At 32.5% G+C, this 26,110-nt stretch overlaps 1 protein-coding gene across 2 annotated transcripts in view; it reads right to left on the bottom strand.

Moving 5' to 3' along the window:
* Positions 1-6,977: 6,977 nt before the first annotated feature.
* LOC142323139 (proteasome assembly chaperone 2) overlaps positions 6,978-26,110 on the bottom strand; it is a 32,417-nt gene continuing 13,284 nt past the window's right edge. The window contains exons 6-8 of one of the 2 annotated variants that reach the window (XR_012756030.1): positions 17,726-17,831; positions 15,921-16,029; positions 6,978-7,416 (exon numbers count right to left, since the gene is read on the bottom strand). Coding sequence is in view for 1 of the 2 variants with exons in the window: in XM_075362402.1 (XP_075218517.1) it covers positions 7,333-7,416; positions 15,921-16,029 (193 nt within the window). In the remaining variant the exon portion in view is untranslated. The remainder of the gene's footprint in view (positions 7,417-15,920; positions 16,030-17,725; positions 17,832-26,110) is intronic. The other variant, XM_075362402.1, reaches the window with a different exon arrangement.

The following is a 26,110-nucleotide window of genomic DNA, read 5'->3' as shown; positions in this document are numbered from 1 at the left end:
CTTTTGGTGAGTCTGGTATGAGTAAAACAAGGATTTACGACTGGTGTAAGCACTTCCAAGAAGGTCGTGAAGACGTTGAAGATGATGAGCGCCCCGGACACCCCAGCACATCAGCAACCAATGAAAACATGGAAAAAGTGAAAGAAATGATTATGAATGATCACAATCAGAGAAGTTCCTGATGATTTTGGGATATCAATTGGCTCGTGTCATGAAATTTTTTCAGATATTTTGGTATGAAACATGTGGCAGTAAAATTGTTGATTTTGAACAAAAACAGTGGTGAATGGAAGTCAACAACGATACAGAACTACTGAAACATGTCATAACAGTTGATTGGCTCACAGATATGATGTCAAAACTAAGGCTCAATCATCCCAGTGGAGGCATTCTGGATCACCAAGACCGATAAAAGCTCGACAAGTACGGTCGAATGTGAAGGTTATGCTCACCATGTTCTTTGATTTTAACAGCACAGTGCATCATGAGTTCTTATCACAAAGTCAAAATGAGGAATATTACCTACAAATTTAATGCCGTTTGTGTGAAGCAATCCAAAAAAACAACTGGATTTGTGGCAAAACAATTCATGGCTTTTGTACCACGATAATGCACCTGCTCACACTTCATTGCTTGTTCGTCAATTTTTAGCCAAAAACAAAATAATGTAATGATACCCCAGCCACTATATTCGCCAGACATGACCTTGTGTGACTTTTTTTATGTTCCCAAAAATAAAGAGAACCTTAAAGGGCTGTCGTTTTACAAGCATAGATGAGATTAAAAGCGAATAGCTGAAAGAGCTAAACACAACTCCAAAGATTGAGTTCCAGAAGTATTCCGGGAATTGGAAAAAGTGCTGGCATAAGTGTATAATATCTAATGGGGACTATTTTGAAGGGGATAACATTAATGTAGATGATTAAATAAAATTCTTTCCAAAAAATAAAAATTCTCGTTTCTTGTTGTACACACCTCGTATATTAATAAACAGCAAAGTCAGATGTTGTTATATTTAAATGTCATTTTTTATTTACCTATGGAATTTGGTTGTAGAAACTGATGAGAAAATTTTTAGCAGTTCTGTAACAGACATTTTCATTAGTTATGAAAATGCAAAAAGAAATAATATAAAGTACTGTACGTGACAAGTTAAGTGAAAAGCTGATAAGTATGATTTTATAAGTGTAATTAAGTGTAGTTGATAAGTATGATTTTGTTGTCATTATTTGTAATGTGTTTAGTGACCTTTCCTGCCTAAATGTGATATTAATAAAATAGCTTATTTAGTTAATAATAATGTGTGAAAATTTAGTTATTTATCACTAAAGTTCATCTACAGTATAGCAAATACATTGCTAATTATTGATACCTGTTAATTCTATTTTTAATAAAAAAATGAAATAATTATTTAGTATTTCATTCTTTGATCTCTTGATGGTTCAGTTAAAATTTTTTAATAATTGTACCTATTTATTTATTCTTTGATAATTTTCTATTCATTTGATAATAGTGGCAATAATTTTAATATAGCTAATTTTTTTTTAGATTTTTCTTTGTACAGTAAATAGGATTTTCAGTAAATGGTCAATAAAAACTGTTAAATTATTTTGTACTGTAATACAAATGAATAATGTATGTATATAAATTTATAGAAAAAAAAGTATATATATAATTCTACACACAAAAATTTTGTAAAATGTAATAAATAACTAATAAATTTTTTATTCGTATAAAAACAAACTAGTTTATTTTTCTCTTTATTTAAATGACATTTATTTCATCTTGACTGTACTGCATCCCTGAAAATTATCTTTTTATTAATAGTTATTTTAATTATTCCATATTATCATTCATTAGAAATTTTCTTTTTTGTTTCTTACGTTAGATTATAGGCAGGTGTTTTGCATTTTCATAATGATTACTTTATATTTCATGAATTTATTGTAATAAATTGTATAATATAATTCTTGTATATAAGAATTTTTTCAGTACATATATTTGTTTAATAGAATTTATTACTTTATATTTGATTTTATTTCCTATTAGTATTGCATTTTCTCTTCATACATGACACATCAACCATATATATGATGGCCTAGCATTCAGAATTTTCTAAAATCAGTGATGAGAAATAATATAACATTTTTTTCCTTTTGCTTGATGAATTATTTCATCTCAGAAGATTTGAAAAGCTTATATGCGGGAATGTGAAAATGGAATTTTATAGTGCATAAAAATGCCATGCCTTACTGGAATTCAAACCCAGGACATCTAGACAAAAGGCAAAGCTACTGTCAACATACATTGGCAAAGTAGTAAAGTGGATTTTGTCTGATTTTACAACATTTTTTTGTGTTAGTATTCATCTTAAGTTTTATCATAACATAGGTTTTCTAAATAAATTTTAATAGTTCAGTGTTGAAAACAACTAAAAATACATGTATAAATAAATGTATAATACAATGTATAATATAAATACATGTGTAAATCTAAAGGAAGAATGAGTAAAAAAAATATGAATATAAAGTTTAGCAACATACTGAATTAAAAGTATTGCAGCGCTAAAAATTAATATAATAATAGTGAATACAATTAGATAATCAAGGAGTGTCAATCATCATTGTCTTCTGAGTTTCATTAGGTTAGGCTATCCGCTATTCTCTTCCACTTCTTCATATCCATATATCACCTCTTTGTAACTGCCTTTCCACCACCTCTTTCTAGTCGCCCTTTATTATTGTTAGTCATATCCCTCTCTAGATATTCTCAATCTTTCACATTCCTCATCACGTTCAAATATCTCATTTGACGTTTTGATAATACTGTTGTGATTTGACATTTGATAATGAAGGATGCATCATTATTGGTCTTATTTACATGTCCAAACCACCAGAGCCTTTTACTTTTACTTTTTGCATATTCCTTTAAACTTACTTTCCCTTTGTAATCAAAGTTGTAAAATTACATTGAAATCCAAAACTAATTATTCTATATGATTAATTCACTAAATTCTATGCTAAATCAATCAAGCATCTCAAACATTCTTGATCTAACCACAGTCATTGAAACAAACATACAGGTATCATGGCAACTGATATGACTAAAACACAGTTTTAGCTTCACAAAACTGCATCTGGTGTGGCAATTGCAATTTTGAGGAATACAGAATAAATAGTTGAAGCTTATAAATAAAGAATCATGTTTCTTTTTAGTTACCCTTCAGGTTTTATGTTGAATTTTAATAATGAAATAAAATTTGATCGATAGTTAATTAAAAATGATTGTGAAATAAGTAAAATCTCTCAAGGTGTGTAAATTAAGTGATTTTCAATCATACTGTAATTTCCACAAAAACATAGTATCAAGTAACTGATACAAAGTAATTGTATCAAGTGCTATTAAGCTGGACTGTAACTTGTCAACAACAAAACAAATCAAGATTACCCTGCTGATCAAATAGATTGCTTTTGTGATGAGCTTAGATGGCCTGTAAAACTTTCTCTATCTATTCTTCTTTTCTAATTATCACACACTAAGTTATGAATCCCATCTTCTAGAACATACTGCTTAACATCTCATATGTTATGCAGTTAGATTCTGAAGAGATGCTGTTCCTTGTGTAGTACTTTTTTAAATAAGCATTCTTTAAGATCATTAAAAGATATTTTTATATCCTATTGCATCTTTCGTTACTCATTTTATTTTCTTCTCGTTTGTTTGTGTTTTCATACACATTTAAAAGGAAATGTGCAAGATGAGAATTGAATCAAGCTACCTTATTTTCATCCTCAAATGACCCATTATTTTGTTCAGAAATTGTTTTGATTACCATACAAAACCTAAAAATAAAATTTAACCAACGATTGATTCCAACTACCGTGTATCTTACAGTAAATGTTTACGGTAATGTTTATGTAAGAATCCTTTCTATGTAACTGCAACTACTATTTACAAAATGGGAGAAAAGAAGAATTTTAATTTAGCTTGTTAAAAACAAAATTATATGTAAAAAATGAATCCCTGTATTACGAGAAAACAAGAATTAACAATATATTAAATTGTGTTAACAAAACTAATATATTTAAAAGTAAATGTACATAAGCTTGAAAAGGAAAGAAGTATAGAATATGGGTGAATCAAAAGTTAAACTTAAATCTAATCTTAAACCTACAATATCTGACAGAAATTTTTCACTAGAGAATAAACATTTATTTATTAGAAACTGCTTTAGTCTTATAAAACTTTATATCATATAGACATCAGTATCATAAGGTAATATCTCAATAAACTTTGGGTCACCCGCATCATAATTCTTTTTCATATTCTTCAACAGCAAGTATTGATTTTACATTTATTTTTAAAAATCTTTGAATGTTAATGATAAGTAGTGTCCAGAATGATTTCAGAACCCATCTTTGACTTTAAGCCAAATCTTTGACATCTTTCACTAGAATTCAGGTTTGAACCTACACATAGTCTGAATGGATGATTCATTAAGAATTTGGCAATTCTTATTGAAGAACTAAATTGAAATTAACCTTCACAATCCATTTTATCACCCTTTTCTATCATTATCGCTTTTCTGAATAACATTCAGAATTGTAATTCAAGAATTTATCCTCCCCTTAAGGTAGCATTTCTCAACCTGTGGGGCGCGCCCCTCTAGGGGAATGTGATAACACTAAATGGGGGTCGCGAGCATATTGAAAAGAAAATATCATTAAAGAAATTTATTAATTTACTGAAAGGAAAGCAAAACAAAATACATTCTGACATAATAAATAGTAAAATACACATTTACACTTATAATTAGGACTGTATCAGTACTGTACAATGTATTTAATAATTAGCTTATCAATACTAAATTAAAAACAAGTTTAATAATTATTAGCGACTCTCCTGGGCCTGTCTTGCAGAGCAAAGATTTTCAAAGGAAGGTTTACTGTTAAAAATAAACACTAGAGTTCTTTTTCTATATTTTGTTTTCAAAGGAGTTATCGCAGAAAATTTGGTTTTGCAAAGGTAGGATGTTGAAAAGGGTAATAGTATACGAAATGCCCTTCTTTTTCACTGCAGAAAACTCCTGCCACCCCTTCCCAAAGTTCAAAGAGTGATTTATTACTAAATTGTCTTTTGATTTCACCACTTGCCATGAAGTTTACAAAGTTTTCTTCTTTGGCAGTCGAAAGCCCTTTGGGAGTATTTTGAAATGGATCCCTAACCCACTCGTAACTTGCTACCAAGTTGTCGTCAGCAAGAAAATTCTTTGCCAGCATGGCTAAATGGTTTTCAATGGTTACAAAAACAACTTTCACATGTTGTTCTTCAGCCTTGTAAGTTTTAACACATTTATCTATATTTGCAAACATTTCTAGTTTTTTTGCTTTAAATTTCTAATCTGCAATTCCAGTTTTCTACAAAAAGCATTAACTTTATCCCTCATATCCAACATATGTGTATATGCTTCTTGGAGTTGAAGATTCAAGGTATTTAATTTCTCAAATATGTTGACCAAGTAGCTCAATTCCATCACAAATAAACCATCTCGAAACTTCTTGGCTTCCAGCCAGTTTTCCTCTTCTAGTAAAATTGCGAAGTCATCTCTTAGTTCATAAACACATTGCAAAAATTTCCCACATGATAACCATCTTGCCTCGAAATAAAATAGAAGCGCTGATTGTACTGTACCCACGACTTTACAAAGTGCAGAAAGGATTCTTGATTTTAAGGGTCTCATTTTTATATAAATACTACAGTTACAACTGTTAGCACAATACTCAAACCAAGACTCATTTCTTTGGATGCCAGAACTTCTCTGTGGATCATGCAATGTGTCTGGGCACACTGTGGAGATTTTTGTTTCACAACTGCTTATTTTGGAATCTTCCAGACATTGAATGAGCACCATCGGTACATATTCCAATGCAATTTATCCACTCTATGTTTGACTCATTTATGAAATCATTTAAGATAGCAAATAATGCAAATGCTGTTGCTTTGAGTTCTATTTTTTTGTTTGTTTCAGAAGTAATTCACAAGTGATTAGCAGATGATTTAGTTCTCTTAGCCCTTGACATGGATGAAATTCACACCTAGATCACCAGCCTCCAAAAAAATCACCCTAAAAATAGGATTACAAGTATCTTTTGAGAAAAATGAAATTATGCACATGAAACCCCCTATTTATAAATAAGTCTCCATAAATGACTAAAAAATTAATTTAGTTCCTAAATTTAAATTTCTTGGAGAAATCTAAATGAGAAAGCAACACAATTAAACAAAACCAACAAAATAAGAAGGGCACAATCTTTAACGTGATCAAACTATAACAAAAAATGCTTATCAATAGACACTAAAATTCAACACTATAAAATCATAACGCTTGCCAGAAGCCACCTATGCCTACGAAACCCTGTTCCAAATTAAAAACAAAGGAAGAACTGATCAGCTCCTCAAAATGGAAAGAAGAATCATCAGGACTTGCAAAAATAAAAAATACCAAGTTGGAGTCTGGCGAATTCTCCCCAATAAAACTGTCTGCCGAGAAATCAAGCCAATAACCAGCACAACAAAGAAGAAAAGATTCTCATACCTTTTTCACTTCCTGCGACTACCAGAAAACAGGATTTTAAAAAACTAGTGTTGAGAAATCTTGAAAAGAAGACAAGAAGAAAGTGAATCCAAGAAATTCACCAAAATCTTTAAGAAATTAAACTCAAAATTACAGATGCAGAGAACAAAGATATAATTAATACCTGCCTTAAAACTCACAGATTTACAGCAGAAATCACACAAAGAAAGGCTACTGGAAAAGTGAACTGAGAAAATTAAGATTGGGACTTTCAGGTTTTATTATGTTACAGTCATATTTATTTATTTTACATAAAATTTAACTTCTAAAGCAAAAATAAAACTTTAAAACGCTACAGAATTTGAATGAGTTAATAATGTTAAATGAAAGAAGAAATTTTAAAAACAACCAAAATTGTATGTAGTTTATTTAAAAATTTATTTTTTTAAACAAAATCTCTCAAATACATTATAAATAAGAAACAATTTACAAGATCATTATGTTATATTTACAATATAAAGAATCTAAGACAGATCATTAATATAGTAACTGATCGCTTAACACAGTAATAACAACAGAGTATTTTAATCTTTTTAATTAATTTTTTAAACTCAAAAGTATTTGCATCCAAAAATCATGAAAATTCTACTAACTGATAATCTGATGTATTCAAATGGCATTATGCTTCAAAAGGAACAAACAAACTGCACAAAAAACTGTTTTTAAAGTTTAACTAAATAGCATAGTACAATATTCAATTAATATAATTCAGGTGGTGGCTTTCCTTCATCCCCGAGTACTTTCCAAGAAATTGGATAGGTAATTGGTGCATCGCAAGGTATCTGAAACAAATTTAAATTAAATAAATAAAATTTAAATTAAATTAAATCAAAATAAATTTTTAAGTAAAATCTTACACTTGTATACAATCATCATTTTCTTTGGAAAATAACAAAAATTGTATACACTGAATAACCAATCCTAAAGTAAAAGGTAACTCACAAAATGCCTCAACATATGAAAGGAAATATAACAAAAAATACAATAACATAAAAATTTTACTACTAGTGAAAAAGAAAGTAACTAAATAAAATAAAATTATATGGGAGAAGCAACTAAAATTTAGCACTTTTTCCTACATTTTGAGAAAACTATGTCTTCACATATACCGCAATTACTATTATCTAAAACTAGAGAAGTAAACTTGCAATAATATTGAACAGCAGAAATAATATAGCATAAATTGCAGTTATATAATATGTAGCTTAAAAAATTGTATAAAGCATTGTACTTCTGTTACACTTGAATATGAATCTTCTGAACGAAAACATGAATCTTCTGATACACTTTATATTGTTAAATCTTACAGGAAATGTCAGAATACGTGAATCTTAACTTCCTAAATGCGCTTATACATTTTTGTACAATTAATAGTACCAAATTAACTAAGTAACCAAATACAACAATGACAAAATTGTAGCTAAATACAAGGTAAATGATATGCATTACTGATAACATAGAAATATCTAAGTATTTATTCAGGGTTCCAACCAAATTTTAAGATTCATTTTTCCTGACTAATTTAGTAAAATTTCCTGACTCTAATGTTATGCTACTGCCATTTACTTCACAAAATATATACAAATTTTATTTTTTTGCAGCCTCTACCATACCCATAGCTGCCCAACTCACACTTTTTTTTATTATTCATTGTTACATTCATTCTTAAAGTTTATTTTTTAATTAATTTTTTACTATAAATACAATATACTACAATATGGCTATAAGGCTATAGTTTAAAATTAAGTTATTTTTTATAAGTTGTTTCAGTAAATTACACTACAAGTAAAAAAAAAAAAAATCGATATAAATAAAAATATAAATGTTCATTTGTTCAAAATCTTAAATTTCCAAAAGTTCTTCACAGATTGCTTTGAAATTTCAACACAATGTTGCGAATACATGCGTGTTTTTGTATACCTGAGATGTCACACCTGTGACAGGTAAAAAGATGCTTTTTTTTAAAAACACTACTATCTGTTGGACGTAAAAGCAGCACATGATATACTAAATATTTTACAATTCCATTTCAATGTTTCTGATATGTGTGCCTCCACTATAAACTAAAAAAACTACTGGATCGATTTACGCGTGGGGAAACAGAAACATCAATAAAGGGAAGAAGGGGAAAATTGAAAAAAGAGGAAAAACAGGAAAAGGAAATAGAAAAGGAGAAATGGGGGAAACGGTAAATAAGGGGAGAAAGAAATAGGGGAAAGAAAGGGAACAGAGGAGGAAATGGGAAAAAGGAAAGGAGGAAATTGGGGAAGGGAAAGGAATATGGTTTAAAAAAATGGAAAAAGGGAAAGGTTAAATTTTGTGAAGTTCCGTAATCTTCATTTTGTTAATGTTTTATCATGTAGCTGGAGCAGCCAAACAGTTTAAGGCACCAGTCAACAGCATATTAATGTTTTATCAAACTTTCAATTGTGTTCATTTAATCTATATATATATATATATATATATATATATATATATATATACTCAAATCTAGCAATAATAAAGACCATTGCCAGGTCTACTAGTATTTAATAAGTTTCTTGCATAAAAATGAACATCATGGTAACTAAAAGTAACACAGATAAGAAATTAGAACTAATTAAAGCAATTTTTAAAAATAATTGGCTCGCACCTAATTGGTTAAAAATTTCTCACAAAAACTAGCCTACATTATTTTGCAAAGTAAACAAAAAACAATATTTAATAAATTGGTTTGCATAAAAATGCTAAGAAAGACAGATTTCAATTAAACAAAGAATATATGTATGATCACAACTTAAGAAAAACTAAAATCACTGTGACTAAAAGTAATACAGATAAGAAAACTAACAGAACACCTTAATTTGTAGAAAAAACAAACATTATTAACACTTGCTTGAAAAATATTTTGTCATTATTATTCTAACATATACCAAAAAATTAAAATAATAATATATACATTACTTACATATGTACATATAAAACACAGGACAACTTTCTGCAGTAGCTTTAAATTCCTAATGGTTTGTCCTTTTCTAAAAATTTAAATTTGGCGGCTGTCTGTTCTGCCAAAATTGTAGCTCAAACTTTTTTTCTTCCTCTATTTCTTTAATTTCTGCTTGCATTTTTCTTTTCAGGGCTCTATTCTGTTCTTGAGAGAAGTTTTTCTTTTTTCTACAAAACATTCTTCATTACAGCTTCTCACTGCAATGAACATTTTTTTTGGTAATGAAAACATTCTCCTTGCATCAAACATCTACAGCTGCACAAAAACTTTTTGTTGATAAATTATTGTCTCTTCGTGCAAATTCTCCATAAGAAGAAATATGTTCAATCGAAAAGCCACTTTCGACTGTAGTTTCCATGTGAAAAGATTAGGCATAATTTTACTATTTCCCACAAGTCCACATATTTTGAATCTTTTGCTAAAATATATGAATATATGAAAATATATGAAAAATATATGATAAAGACTTCCTCTTATCTTTCAATTCTTTACTGTCATCATCTTCAGTATGTGGTGAAAATATTTTGAACTTGCTACTCAGAGCTCCTTGCATAGCAAAGAATATTGTTGCTTAGCTTTTTCAGTGAATTTATTAGCTTCATATAATGCTGCCAATACTCTTCAGTTTATCACAATCAAGTTCAGGCTCATAAAGGATCACAGCTGGATCTAATGGTAATAGACTCCTCACAACTTTATATTTTAGAGGACTTTGTTCAAGAAGTTTTGAAATAAATTTAACTAATTAGGTTTGACAATTCACATAAATTTTCTAAGTAAGATCAATTTTGAAGTAAGTTTTGAAGAAGTGTTTGCAGTAGCTATATTACTTGATTTAATTATTGGCTAAGAAGTATTTTTAGTAGATTAAGATGTGAAAATAAAAAATGAGCAAGAGGATCTGGACTCAGGAACTCCCTTAAAATGGGTTCACAGTCAGACAAAATCAATTTGTAAAAATACAAATTTACATTTTAGGAATTTTGTTTACAATTTGTCATTGTCTTTACAATGCTCAACAACAATGGTGTATGGCGTAGATTGAAGTTTCTTTGATTTGTCAATAAATTTCTTTACATCATCTAAAATTAGCGAGGCTCGTTCTAAGCATTTCATATTATCTAACCATCTAGTTATATACTATTTTAAAGAAAATTTATTATCTCCTGTGACTGAGGTAAATTCAGTACACCACGCTGGGCTATCATTATACAAGAAATAAAGATCTCTCAAAAAGGTATGAATATTCCATTTGACAGATTCAATCCCAGTTTTCAGCTCCTATTTACAACATGTAAACTGCAAACACCAATATTTATCAAATGCTTACCTTCAGGGCATTCCTCTATCAGTTAATCACTGAACATTTTTAAAAAGCTTAAGTTTACATTTGGTCCATCCATAGATAGTGGTAATATTTTGTTTTTATCTAAAGAGGAGATACCTTCTATGAAGCCATTGAGATGTTGAGCAGTGGACTTTCCCAAAAATATACTGTTATAATACCTTGTTCATAATTTGTTTCTGTATTAAAAAAAAAATCACACAAATAAGTCCACTTGACCCCTGTGAACAATTTTATTTAATGCTTCACCAAAAACAAAGCATGCCACACAATTAACTCAAGAACGCAGTTGATTTTACAGAATGCCATCAAAGTATAGCGCAAGGCCATAATTGATGACATAAGAGCATTTAGTAGCTCCAAGCTGGATTTCTGATGCTACACAACTATCAGGAAACATAATTTTAAAAGTTGCACCAATATCTTCACATGAACTTTGTACAACACATGAACATGAACATACATGTTCACATGAACATACTTTGTACAACATTGAGAATCCACATAATCTTCACCTTAGAATCATTGTCTTTATAACAAAAAGAAGTAATTGTGTTGTCATTTAACATAAAGAAAGTCAAAGATTCAAATATATCATTTGCTGCTGAAATTCTATTTCTCTGACCAAAAGATCCAGACACAAGATACAGATGTATCAAAACCACTGTTCTCACAACTGTTGATCAAAGTTTTAGTCTGGTGAGTTGAAGTACCACTGGGAGATAAAAAAGTTTTCACTGAAGGCTGAGTATTCCTTGTCTTAATTATTTCATAATGCTGCTTTCCTTCACTGGGCAAAGTCACTGCCTTTCAGCCCATATTGCTCAGTCTCAAATGGTTTTACACACATTACAAAAATCATGATACATATCTCTACCTCTTCTCAACCAACTGAATTCTGGGTATAAGTTTATATCTAATCACTGGTCATTAAAAAATCTTTTTAGATGCCATTTAAAAGGAATTAATTATCTAAAATAAAAAAAAAATTCATGGTGGTTTGAGAGAAATTCTAAGAAAACATTTAACAACTTTTAGATTTTTCAATGGTAATTTTTGTTAATATTTCACCAGTGAAAAAATTAACTGCAATTTGGAATATTCCTCCTTTAATACGAATGTAAAAAAATAATTAGGGAATGTAAGAAAAGAGCATATTAATATATTTTGGCATTACTTAAAAAATACTTTATTAGTAACTAATATTATTAAACTTAATTTGGTAACAAAAATGCAATTCTCTGACATTTTTTGCAATTTTTGCTGACTTTTCCTGATTTTTTTCTAAAAATTTCTCACTTTTCCTAAGTTTATATTTCCTGCCTATGGGAACCATGTTTACCTTAATCTAGCTATTAAATTAATTAATAATGTACAGGAATTTGAAAATGTTGAGTATTAGTTTTTATTCATATATTTAAAAAATTATATATACTGTCGCATGTTTATGGCTCGATCAGGATACTAAGACTAACAATTAAAAACATGTTATATAACTACAATTTATTACTTTAAGAACATAAGTAAAATAAGATAAACTAACAATAATAATAATTATGTCAATAATTATAATAATAATAAACAACAAATACTAATAATAGTAATAACGACAAAAAAAAAATTAGTAATCAATAAATCACATACAAAGTAGAATTTCAAGTAAGGACAAGATTTATTTACAGGTAGTTAAGTCATAAAAACCAGAATTCAGTTCAATTGACAAAGTACATTATAATGACTGCTAACATTAACACCTTTAACAGCTAGTATTGTATTAACTACAAATAAGACATGTCTAAAGTTCATTCACTGCAAGTACCTTTTCTGTTTAAGATAAAATTATCATATCAATTTAAGAATGAGTTTAGTACTTTATCTGGGTCTCATGGTTTATACGACCTCCACTATAAATATATAAAATGAAATAAACATATATAAATTTTGTGTATGACCCAAATATATGTAATAAATAAATCTCAAAGTATATATAATCTAACCAAACTTAACCTACACTTACTAGTCAAGGTTAGCAAGCGTAGGTTAAGTTTGGTTAAATTATATTTATTTGTTATCGCACATATTTTTATGTTTTTACTTATTATTATTTTTCTTTTATCAACCTTATAAACAAAATTTATATATTTTTATATATTTATAGGGGTAGCCATATAAGCCATGAGACCCCTTATCTCTTTCACTAATTGTCTACCAGTAAGTCAGCAAATAACTTCTTGCATTCAACTACTGTCCACACTGGAATGCTTGTGACATTATGTCGAACACACTCTGTACCCTGCAACACTATACACTTCTTATTACTCGCTTAATAGTGATATTAACTCGCCAGTCCTGGAGTATTTATAATCGTATCCTCTTGAACTGCAGAACCAGACCCAAATTCCTAAACTGTTGAAGCATGAAAATTATCATCCGCATCCTTACATTTTCCTATAAATTCCTACTCTGGTCCGGTAAACCTTCTCTCAAACAGCTGTTGTAGGTGTGTCATTGGCAGTATTACAAGGAACAATTGTTAAATGGACCTGTTGGCCTTAGAAAACGGATCCCTTGTGAATTCCTTTCATTATTATTTTCTACTACTTTCTTCTTAATTGGCAGGGATCTATTACTCAGGTCTGTTATACTGGCCTTGTTACAATATAAATACAGCAAATATATTTTGAGTGATAGACTATAATAAAATAGAAACAATATTTTTTAAGAAAGAAATGCTCGAGTAATAAGTATATAAACCCTCCAGTTCAAGAAAAAGAATTAGTCATAGGAATAGATCCAATTATTTCGCCATGCTTTGATTTTGTGTGTCCATACCCTTTAGCAACTGCTTATTTCTACAGTACAAGAACACTATTTTATCATGAAAAAGTACAAAATGTTTTGAAATCAAGAGGAAAAGCTGCTTATTCAACATTAATAAAAACATTAAGTTACAGAAAACTTAACTTAGTGCAATTCTACAAATTCAGTGAGGCAGTGAATGTCTTAAGTTAGCAAAATTTCATTATTTTTGAGAAACTTAATCCTCACAGTTTATTGGGCAAGCAAATTAATACAATTTCTTTTACTGCTTTTCTCTTCAGTAATAGAACTTTAAAAACAAATTACGATTTTTAAATGTACACTTCAACCATGTTAACAGTCATCATCAATAGATTTAAAGGAATAGAAAAAACTAAATATAATTAGAAAAGCAAAACATAAAAAAAATATGAAAATAAATAAATATATGAAATAAAAACTAATTAATGATTTAAATAATTAATATGAATAAAAAATTTGTATTTATGAAATAGAACAAGAAAACATTAAAAAAAAAATATATATATATATATATATATTTAAAAAAAGAGAACAGCTAAGTAGTGATTTATACACATCAAAAGAAAAAATTATTAACCAAATAATCAATACCATATTTAAAAATCTGAACAGCTGCATTGGAGTAACATGTTCATAAAGATAATTTTTCCATTTATTTAATGAAGATTGTAAATATTTTTTTCTTAATCTAAACAATAAGAAGTTATAAATAAATAGGAAAAATATTTGAAAAGTCTCAGACTAAGTAAACCCCCCCCAAAAACAATCAGACATGATCGTTGAGCTTATGTACTTTCAGTCATGTGCAAAATAAATATGCACTTTATTAAGCTATAACAGATTCTTGAAAAATCTAACTCTGAAAACATTAGTTTAAATAAACAAAATTGAACATCATTAATATAATAATTTTTACGGGAATATCTTTAATAGAAAATTCTTCTAGTAAAATTATGTTTCAATCTACCATAGCACAGTAAGAACAGGAAACAAAAATTAAAATACAATGAAAGAAAAAATTATAAGTAAAAAAAAAAAAAAAAAAAAAAAAAAACAGAACAATCAGAAATAGAAAACTGTAATAATTATCAATCTGATGAAAGAAATCTTTAAAATACAGATACAATATTAATAAGTACTGTGACAATTCTAAAGTATGTTATATTGAATAAATCGATCCGGAAATACAAAAATAATGATAAAAAAAAAACTGAAGATTGGGTAAGACAGAAAGAAAACGTTTTAGCAATGAAAAAATATTTTTAATTAAAATAGTATATTTCATATTGTATAAAAATTTGAAAAATATACAGCAAAATAATATAGAACTTACCTTTTTCAGAAATGCAATTGAAAAAAATTACTAATTTTTTATTTATTTATCTCATGAGTATGTACAGATGTTCCCAATAACTGTGAAAACTACTGAACCAATCATTATGAAAATTTAACTGTAATTTTCTTATGACCCCCAGAATGTTTACCATAGTTAAAACACCACTAATCTCACTACATATGATATAAATCATACAAAAAAGTAATAAATAATCTAGAACTTTTTTTAGTAATTTTTTTATATCAATACATGTTGTCTATGCTAGAATCAACTTCTCAGAGAGTAATTATGTGATTTATTAAATTTAATGTCATTGTCTATAAAATGTCAATTTCTATTATCAATGAAATACACATGAAAAATTAGTTTAATAATAAAATTAAAGGGGATAATGACCATTTTACATATTTAAAAATTGAAAGGCTGTTATTCATCCAAATTAATCTACTGTACCCAAAAAAAAATTATTGTATTGAACAGCAAACTCAGAGCAACAACCCAAACTTAAAAACTATTTCCAATTTTTTGAAGTTCTACATGTAAATAGAAAGGGCAAAGCCGCAACAGAGGATGCTAGAATGTTAATGTTAATTCTAAGTTACTTTTTTCTGTTGAGTTTTTTGTTAATGTTTATGTGATATTCCTTATGTTTACAAGGGTAAACCAATTGTTGGGGAAAAATAAAAATTACTCTTCAGTTACTTATTTATTTATAAAATAAAATTTTATTTTATTTAGAGGAAATATCTTAATAAATGTTTATCTGTATATTACTTACCAAATTTAAATAATTGTTCATAAGCTGCAAATATTTCTCTGCATCAGGTATGTTATAACCATCAGAACTAAATTTCAGAAGTACCAAACAAGGCAAATTTTGCTCCAAGCTGAAAAACGATTCACCTCTTTAAAAATATTTTATATTCTGATGAATTTATTTTAAGCCAGCGTTTTATCATTTAAGAAATAAATAAAATATAAATCACAAAATATGTTATAACTTTTGAAACTAATTAATTTAATAAACAATTTACTTCCTGTAACCTGAAGCTGTTAATTTTCTTATTTATGATAATATACTTGCAACAGGGACTTTTTATATCTGAAGACCTTCATGATCTTCCCGTAATGATGTTCCTAAACTCTACCACAAAAACACAAATTTACCAGAAAATACTACGGCAAGATAATACCAAAAGTATTTTTCTCATTAAAAAAGTAGTATAAAAGTAAATATAATACAAATTATTAAAATGTTTAATTCAGAGTTAAAATATACATGATTACAAATGAAATATACATTTACAATATCTTCTTAAAAATTTATTTTTTAAGAGTTAAAATGATTACTTTGATGAATATATAGAAGAATTCTTTAAGTTTTTATTCATAAATGATCAATGTGTGCACTTGTAACACAACAGATATCAATACGGTAGTTGAATCCGCCCCAAACACACACAAGCATATGCTGGTCATAAGCCATGTGTTTGGTCATACACATAGCAACAGCATTCATTATGCGCTGTTTTAAGTCATCAATATCAACAGGAAGGGCAGTATAAAAACTTTGTCTTTTACATAACCCCATAAAAAGTAGTTGCAAGGCATTAAGTCTGGACAACATTGTGGCCAAAACTTTTCTTACAATACATTTAAAATTAATATCAAAGCTGCAAACATAAAATTAAAATAATCAAATAAAATAATAATAAAAAAATATATATATATAAAATTTAACTAAAAATAAATAAAATTTTACAAAGTCCGAGAGGGGTGTAAAGGGCCCTTCTGAGATAAAAAAAAGACTAAGAACTAACATAAAAACTAATATCACTAAAAACTTACAACTAATATCACAGTCAGAATCTTAAAAATACTATAAAATTATTAAAAAGAAATATAACAATGAACACAAAAACAATATAAAATTTACATAAGCATAGAATTTAACAAAATTTGAGAGGGATGTAAAGGCTCCTTTTCGGATAACAGAATAAAAAAACAACACAAAACATAAAAATTAAATTAAAAACAAACACTAAAAACTTTTCATATACAAAAACTATACACAACATAATCAAATTTTATGTATAAAAGCAACACAACGCAAGAATATAAACATTCGGCCTAAAACTACATCATCATTGCCCAAGATTTGACGAATATTTCTGGGCAATTTAAATTTACGACGCAATGCCGAATAACATATGCAATCCACTAGTATGTGATGCACAGTCAAGCGGTCGTTGCATCATATGCATAGTGGTGCATGTGGTACTCATGCGTGACTCTGTCATGTCCTATCCGCAATTGACAGAGAACCACTTCCTCACGACGAGTTTTTCTGCATGAGGAGTCCCATGGCAACACAGAATCTTTAATGTGCCAGGGTTTATTATCAACAGTAGCCATCCAGTCACCTTGCCACTTTGCTCGAAGAGACTGTTTTATATAATTAATAAAGTCAGAAGCAGCAACACGAGTGGTGAAAGGAGGTTGATTACATGTGTCTTTAGCAGCAGAATCTGCATGTTCATTACCCTGAATCCCTATGTGGCTAGGGACCCTGCAGAAACTTACTTGTGTGTTGCAATGATTCAACTCAGGAGCTGTATTGTAGATTTCAATGATGATAGGATGTCTAGAATAAACGTTTTCTAAGGCTTGGAGAGCGCTACACGAGTCACTGCAAATAAAGACATTTCAGTACTTAGGGTTAATGATATTCAGATCCTTATTTATAGCATTTAGTTTACCAATAAACACACTTGTAATACCAGGTAGACTAAACATCTAAGTTCTATCATTGACAACAAACGCCCAACCAACAGTATTATTCTGTTTTGAATCCATCAGTGTATACTATTAGCGTCTGGCTTTATCTTGGAGAGAATACAGTGAAACATTTGCTGAAAGACAGTAGGTGGTGTTGATTGCTTACTGTATATCATAAGATCAAACATAAAATTTATAAGGTTTATTCCCCATGGAGGATATGTTGGAAAAAATGAGGGTGTGTCAACATTTATAACATGCAGTAGATGTCGGGTATGAACACGTACAGGTGCAGTACCATGTGGATGGTCCTCATACCTTCTTAAATTAGGATTCCTAAGGACTGAATCAAAAGCCGGGTGATTTGGCTGTCCTTTGAGACAGGCAAAATAAGATGCTAAAAGCTGGTCCCGTCTATCCCAAAGTGATGGCTCACTGCAGTCAACAAGTAAGCTTATGACAGGGATTGATCTAAATGCACCAGTGGCAAGCCGAAGGAAAGCATGATGTACAGCATCCAGCATTTTAAGCACGGTATGACATGCTGAAGAGTAGGTGACACAACCATAATCTAAATGGGAACAAACTAAGGAAGAACTTACAGCATATCTAAAAGTTTGGAACATTTTGTTTTTAATTCTTTGATGTGTTTGGCCTACGTAAGGTGGCTATCAAAAAGTAAACCTAAAAACTTGAACTTAGGAATAACAATTTGCTCTCCATTGAAAAACTTGCGGAATAGACGGGTCCCGTAAGCGAGAAAAGACTACACATTTTGCTTTCTCAGGTGAAAACGTGAAGACAGTCGCCTTAACCAAACTTCAAGGCAAGATACTGTGTTCTGTAGTAGTCTCTCTGCTGTGGCTATTGAATGGGATGTAATATATATATGGCAAAATCATCAACAAACAACAAACATGAAACAGGTAGTTGCACACAATCAGTAATACTGTTGATGGGTATAGCAAACAAGGTGGCACTTAATACACTTCCTTGAGGGACTCCATTCTCCAAAGTGATGCTACCTGATACAGAATCTCCAACATGAACACAAAAAGTTTTGTCATTTAAGAAACTTCTGATAAAAGCAACCATGTTACCTTTTACTCCCCATTCTTTGAGGTTGTTTAGTATACCACATCGTGTCGAACACTATCCTGATATCAAAGAAGATAGCGACGAGGCGCTGGTGTAGTAGGAAAGTGAATACATGTTTCCAATGACACTAAGGGCATGATCAATGGATGATTGTCGTTGTTGGAAACCAGGCTACTCTGGAGATAAAAGGTCATGTCACTCTAAGTACCATGTAAACCTGCGGTTCACCATTCTCTTCATTACTTTGCATAAGATGCTTGTCAAGGAGATAGGATAGTAGCTTGAGGGGCTTTCTTTGTCTTTACTAGGCTTAAGTACTGGTACGACAATGGCTTCTAACCAGACTGAAGGGAAAACTTGTGAGGAGAATAAACCATTATAAATACACAATAGGTGTTGTAGCGCTGAATTTGGAAGGTATGAGATCATACTGAGACGAATGTTGTCAAGTCCAGGGGAGGTGTCACGTGAATTTTTAAGTGCATGTGACAACTCGTTGAATGAAAATGGAGCGTTTAATTCACAGACTAAATTACCAACGCTTAACAGTAGTGCTTCTTCCATCTGTATTTTGTACCTCTGAAATTCATTACTGTATGATGAGGTGAGAGACACCGAACGGAAAGAATCTGCCAAGTTACTTGCCACTGAAGAAGCCGATGTAAGGAGTTCTATGAATAAATCCAAGAATGAATTGTTTTGGTGATCCGCAAATTATACAGATTTTCTTCCACACAGCAGATGCGGGAATAGTGCATGAGATGGTGTCCACATATTTCCTCCGTAACTTCCTCCTAGCGTCCAAGAGTACTCGACAACATATCACTCTAGCCTTATGGTATAAATCTAAGTGTTCATTTGTAGGCCTGCAGTTAAATTTGCACAATGTCTGTCACAGATTCCTAATAGCGTTTTGGCAATCATCATTCCACCAAGGAACAGAAAGATGTCTTGGGTTTCCCAATGTTTGTGGGATAGAGACATAACAGAAGTAAGTTTGTCAAGAGCATCTGCACCATTGTCATACTGTGGTGGGAAGGCTTTATGATAACCGTTTCAACAATCCATCTCCATGGCCTTTTATTCACCTTGTGGTCGATACCAATGGTTATAATAATTGGCATGTGGTCACTGTCGGGAAGATTGTCACAGACCAATTAAGATGAGGGAGTAAATTTTGTGAACAAGGAGAGGTCAATTTTTGACAGTGTACCAGGTGATGAGGATATGAATATGTATGACCCATCATTCAGCAGACAAAGATCCACGTCTTGTCTCACTCTGTTTACCATTCTTCCCCAAGAGGAGCAGAAAGATGAGCCCCAGGAAATATGATGGCCATTGAAGTCTCCTACTATTAACGATGGGATTTGTGCAAGGAGATTTGACATATCTTGTGCATTGAACCCAGAGTTCGGTGAAAGATACAAATTGCAGATATGCAGTTTAAAGGGGACTGAGATTTTTACAGCAACAGCAGGAATGAGGGTAGCTAGTTGTAGCCTTGTAGTTGATACTTCATTCTGCATGAAAATAGCAACACCACCACTCTATCTACTAACCACAAGAGACAGTCTTATCTCTCACATGTATAGCCTCTGAGTGTTACTGTATCTTGTAATAGATGCATTTCTTGGAAGCACATTATTGATTATTTAAATACATGCATCAACACTCTAACATCCTCAATGCAGAACAGAAGATCTCTAACATTCCACTGTAATGCTCATAAATAAAGTTAGTTGGATACAGAAGGACATACAAATATATGTCAAAATTAGTTATAGGTGATCTGGTTTTTCTTTTTCAAATTTTTTGTTTTAAGAAACTTTGAAGCCCTGGGATCAGGTGGCTTCTCTACCATATCCTCTAGGTGTTGGAGGGGGAGATTTTTAATAATGGGAAGTTGCAGACAACATCCCAGAAGATGTGGTTGTGTGGGCTCCTTTAACAGGGAGCTTATTTGGTGGCTTACCACCAGCTGTATTTTCCCATGTCCGCAAAGGTAAAACTTTACGAGCAGGAACTTTCAGGGGGATCCCATTAGTGTTAGTTTCACTAGCTGTAATTACAGACTTCTTAATTTTTGTTAACTGAGAAATAGTTGTAGTAAGTGAAGCAACCTGATCAGACAACACGTGAACAATCTTCTTCAGCTCACTGTAGGATCCGCACTGTTTTCTGTCTACATTTACAAGAGCTTTACTTGATGTCACGGCAGTGAAAGAGACATTGGGTTTAACCAGATTTTGAGAGCTAAGCGATTTTTATATTCTCTTCAGGCAGCTGGGAACGAAAGCTTTTACTCTGTACAGATTTTTAGGATTGCTTTCTCTTCTTTAAAACAAGAGCTGAATATTGTTTGTGATTCGATTTGGGGCTCCTGCTGGTGGGGATGGCTGTGCTGACGGGGTATGGTACCTGAGTGACCAGGGGGACTTCCCTCTGCTGGTGGCACTCCTGATCATGACTTTGTAATGCTACGCGAGACACACCATGATGGGACTGGGTGGGGGTGCGAGCTTTGTCCCTGGCTCCTGTGCGGACCGGAATGAGGTTGCGTTTCCCTTGTTAGGTGACTTAAAATGGTCAACTTATTTGGGTGTAGGTCTGAATCTCTATGTTGCGTAAAACACAATTTTGATTGGTATGAGTGTAGCACTGATTTAACTTTAAATTCGTTCATCTTCTGAGGCATTCACAGTCACAAATGATGTTGTCAAATCTGCACTAAGCGCAGGGTTCATGCTTTCACGGTTTCGGTTAGTTTGACAGAATCATGTTAGGTTGGATGTGAAGATGTCTGTTTGACGCCTACATGAAGGCAAAATTTGATATGTATTTCATATGTCTGCCAAGGCATTTGCATCGGTGGAATCCTGATTGAGGTGTCTTCCCCCTATGGGGTTGGGATGAATGTGTTGTCCCACAGTTTGCACATTTTTCTTCCTCCTGGCAGTCAGCGTCCTTGTGGCCTTCTTTTGTACATCTAGTACATATTGCAGTGTTCGGGCAAGAAGTTGTGGTATGTTTGCAACTGGAAACACCGCCGTGGGTTAGGGATGAATGCTTGTACTCTAATCAATAGGTACCCTACTTTAATTTTCTCCTTTCTTTCTTGAAGGTTAAAATAAGAGAGGGAGCAGGTTCTGCCATCCCACTCTGACACTTTATTATTCTCTTCAGCTCCGTAACATCTTGGGAACAAAGCTCTTCGGAAATTTCATTAACGTCCATCTCAAGAAAATCCTGGCAAAAAATTACTCTTCAGCTAGTATTCAAAGTTTTATGACAAACTGCACTTATACTTATACCGCCCATATTCGTTAGACATAAGAGCGATCGACTTTGCTCATCACTGAAAGTCTCTATTAGTATTGTTCCATCTATTAGTATTGTTTTCTGATGTTCTTGGGGGAACTGCTTCAATCAGTTACTACTTTATTGATCAGGAAAGGTGAGACCTTCCTGATTATTCCAAAGAACAAAAAAACAATGAGTTTAGATTTTATGGCAGATACTTTATAATTCTCTTCTGCAGGACTTTTATCCACATCAGACAAAGCTGAACAATGCCTTTTCACTAGACAAATGTTGGTGGTTTTTTGAGATGGACCAGCAACCATCATATAATTTGTGGACTTGAAATCTTGGTGCCACGAGTACCGACGATACAATGGACCATTCCAGGAGAGTGCATGTGTACTGGAGCTAGATACAACTAGATCCACTCTGGTGCCCAGAGGACATCATTCGAGACTCACTACATACAGCCATTCAGACATAGACACACATATTTATATATATATATATATATATACATGTATACATACACATATGTATATGTGTATTTATATGTATATGCATATGTATACATACATACACATATATACATATATATAAGTTTGAAGGAAGCTGGACAGAGGCTCATAGTTGGAAGGAAGCAAATGATAGTGATGCATGTTGGTAATGAGCGGATAAGAGATAGAGATGAAATATTGGAATTCATATGGAACTTCTACAGCACACTGTATGAAAAATTAGGAGGAAAGATTGAACTTCCTCAGGAAAGCCTGCTATCTGTGTTCTATAAGGTTTTCACCAAGATCTTGACGAATCGCGTCAATGATGTTTTGGACAGATCTCAGCCAATACAACAAGCAGGGTTCCAGAGGGGATACAGCACAATAGATCATATCCACAGCATTCGGGAAGTCATTAGTAGAGCCAACAAGTACAAAATGCCGCTGTGTTTAGTCTTTATCGATTTTGAAAAGGCGTTCAATTCTGTGAGTCATCTTGCAGTCACGGAAGCTCTAATTAAACAAGGAATACCAAAGATACGTAAAAATGCTACACAATATCTACGAAACTTCGACAGCATTTGTCAGCATTGGCAAACCAACAAAAGGATTTTCTATCGGAATGGGAGTTAAACAAGGAGACCCCATATCTCCTAAATTATTCACAGCAGTCTTAGAGATGGCTATGTCCAAAATTGAATGGTCTGAAAGAGGTATCAAGGTAAATGGACGGAGACTGAAAAACTTGCAGTTTGCAGATGATATTGTACTTTTGGCTAAGGATGGTGATGAACTGCAATCGCTTATCGATGATCTTGCAGAAAAATGTGGAGAAGTGGGTCTGAAAATGAATTTGACCAAAACAAAAGTAATGTACAACAGATGGGCTGCTGCAGGAGAGATAGTAGTTGACAAAAACCTAGAGAATGTGAAAGAATACGTCTACCTGGGGCAGCTAATAAACACCAGAGGGGACATCAGACCTGAAATTTTCCAGAGAATCAGAATGGTCTGGAAATCATTTGGAAGACATTCATCATTGTTCAAATCTAGCATGCCAGTGGTCTTGAAAAATACAGTGTTTGATCAGTATTTTCTTCCAGTACTCACCTACAGATGCAAGACCTGAACTTTAAATCAGTTCGTGAAAGGAAAGCTTCAGACAGCACAAAGCGGCATGGAAAAGTCAATGCTAGGCTATACAAGGAGGAACCGTAAAAGAGACATTAGAGCCATAACGAGAGTGCACGACATAATGGAAACAGTGAAAGCTCTGAAATGGCAATGGGCAGGGCACATCATGAGAAGATGTGATGGAAGGTGGACAAAATCGGTCCTTGAGTGGAGTCCAGGAGAGCGACAAAGCCCACCAGATCTGCCTTTTGCCACAGGCAAGAGGCAGGTCTATGGGACAGAGGCATTAGAAGGGTGGCTGAAACCAACTGGCAGAGAACGGCGCAGGACAGAGAAGCATGGCAATAACTGTTGAAGGCCTACCTGTCTAGAGGCTACATCTTGTAAAAGATTGAAACAGCTGTATAATTATGACGATAATAATGGTGATGACGATGACAATAATAATGGTGGTGGTGGTGCTGATGGTGATGGTGACGATGATGGTGGTGGTGATGATAATAATAATAATAATGCCCTGAGGTAGATAATCCCAACATCCAGAACATAACACCTACGTTCCACATCCAGGGCGGCAACAGCTGTACTTACGTACAACACATATAGCTGGCTAACGTGGCTCTGAGTAAATTTCTCGGATAAGTTTCTCTTTTTGACCTGTTTCCACCTTTACGTCACCAGACGGACTGGATTTATTAGCCACCTGCAGATTATGGACAACTAAACGATTTGGAAGTGGACTCATACCATATTTAGAGCTGGCGATGTGGCAACCAGGGTCAATGTTATTGCAGGTGTAATGGAGACTCTTCCGTTGTCCACATTCCCCCTGCAATGGCAAGCATGTAGCAATGGTGCCCATGTATGTCAGTGCATGGGTGCTCTGAAAGCTTCGGTGAGTAGCAGCCTGGAGTCAGTGCAGAGATTGCGCATCTGCTCTCTGCCAGGACATATACCAGTTCCACTTGAGTACCCGATCGGACCTCCAAGGTTAGTAGCCCTGGAGTGGTGGTGTACCCTGGCGACTAGCTTTGCTACAGAAGGGATCAATCTAAATCAATAGTCCTGAACAAACAAACATGGCGAGGATGCATATAAACACCCTCATCTAGAAACAGTCGATTCGCCACAAGCAAAGAGGAAAAAGAGCGAGGAGACAGATAAAATTAAGTAAGATGCTGATAGAATCAGTAGAGACTTACGAAAAAGTTTGTTTGGCAATAATGTACCTAAGCCAAGATTTCTAATTATTATGAAGGAGAATGGAAAATTCCAAAAGGATAGCTCATTCTTAATCGCTAGAGAGATAGCTAATTGTGCTGGTGGTCCTGTCAAGGAAATCTGGAAGACTTTTAATGGATTGCATGTTGAAACTATCAACGACAGTCAAAGCCAAAAAGTCCAGTCATTGAAGATTGGTGAATTCGCGGTATCTGTGCAACCGCATAGCACCTTTAACTCATCCAGAGGAGCTGTTGTTTGCCGTGATCTTCTAAATTGAACAGAAGAAGAAATAGTACAGGAAATGTCTAGTCAGGGAGTGATTCAGTGTCGCAGGCTAACTATGAGAAGAAATGGTGAGGTTCTTCCTTCGGCCTCGCATGTTTTGACATTCAGTAGGCCTAATCTTCCTGAAAAGGTACGAGCTGGCATACATCAGCTTGATGTACGTGCATTCATTCCGCAGCCTATGAGATGTTTTAAGTGTCAACGATTCAAACACACTGCAGCTAGATGTGAAGCGCAAGAAATTTGCGTGTGTGGAATGAAAACAAAAGAGGGTGATCCATGTAAAGACCCTGCAATCTGCATTAACTGCAAAGGGCACCACAACTGCCAATCAAGGAACTGCCCAGTATATAAATTGGAAACGGCCATTCAGGAAGTTAAAACCCTTCAAAAAGTAAGCTATCCTGAAGCAAAGAAAATTGTTAATCAACGAACACCTCGACCATAAACTACTTATGCAGAAGCAGCTGCTGCCCCTTCCTCATCTGAAATCAACGTAGAGCAGTTGCTTAATACGACTGCACCAAGTCTTGCGACAATGATAGAAAGAATTATTGATACAAAGATTGAGTCGACCCATTGGACAGAACCAATTAAACATGCAAAGACTCATTCCCAGACCGACGTCATTGATATAATAAACGTA

The sequence above is a fragment of the Lycorma delicatula genome, chromosome 4, assembly GCF_047948215.1.
Source record: "Lycorma delicatula isolate Av1 chromosome 4, ASM4794821v1, whole genome shotgun sequence".
NCBI lineage: Eukaryota > Metazoa > Arthropoda > Insecta > Hemiptera > Fulgoridae > Lycorma > Lycorma delicatula.
Note: the sequence above shows the minus strand (reverse complement) of the source record. Positions and strands in the feature narration are given on the sequence as shown.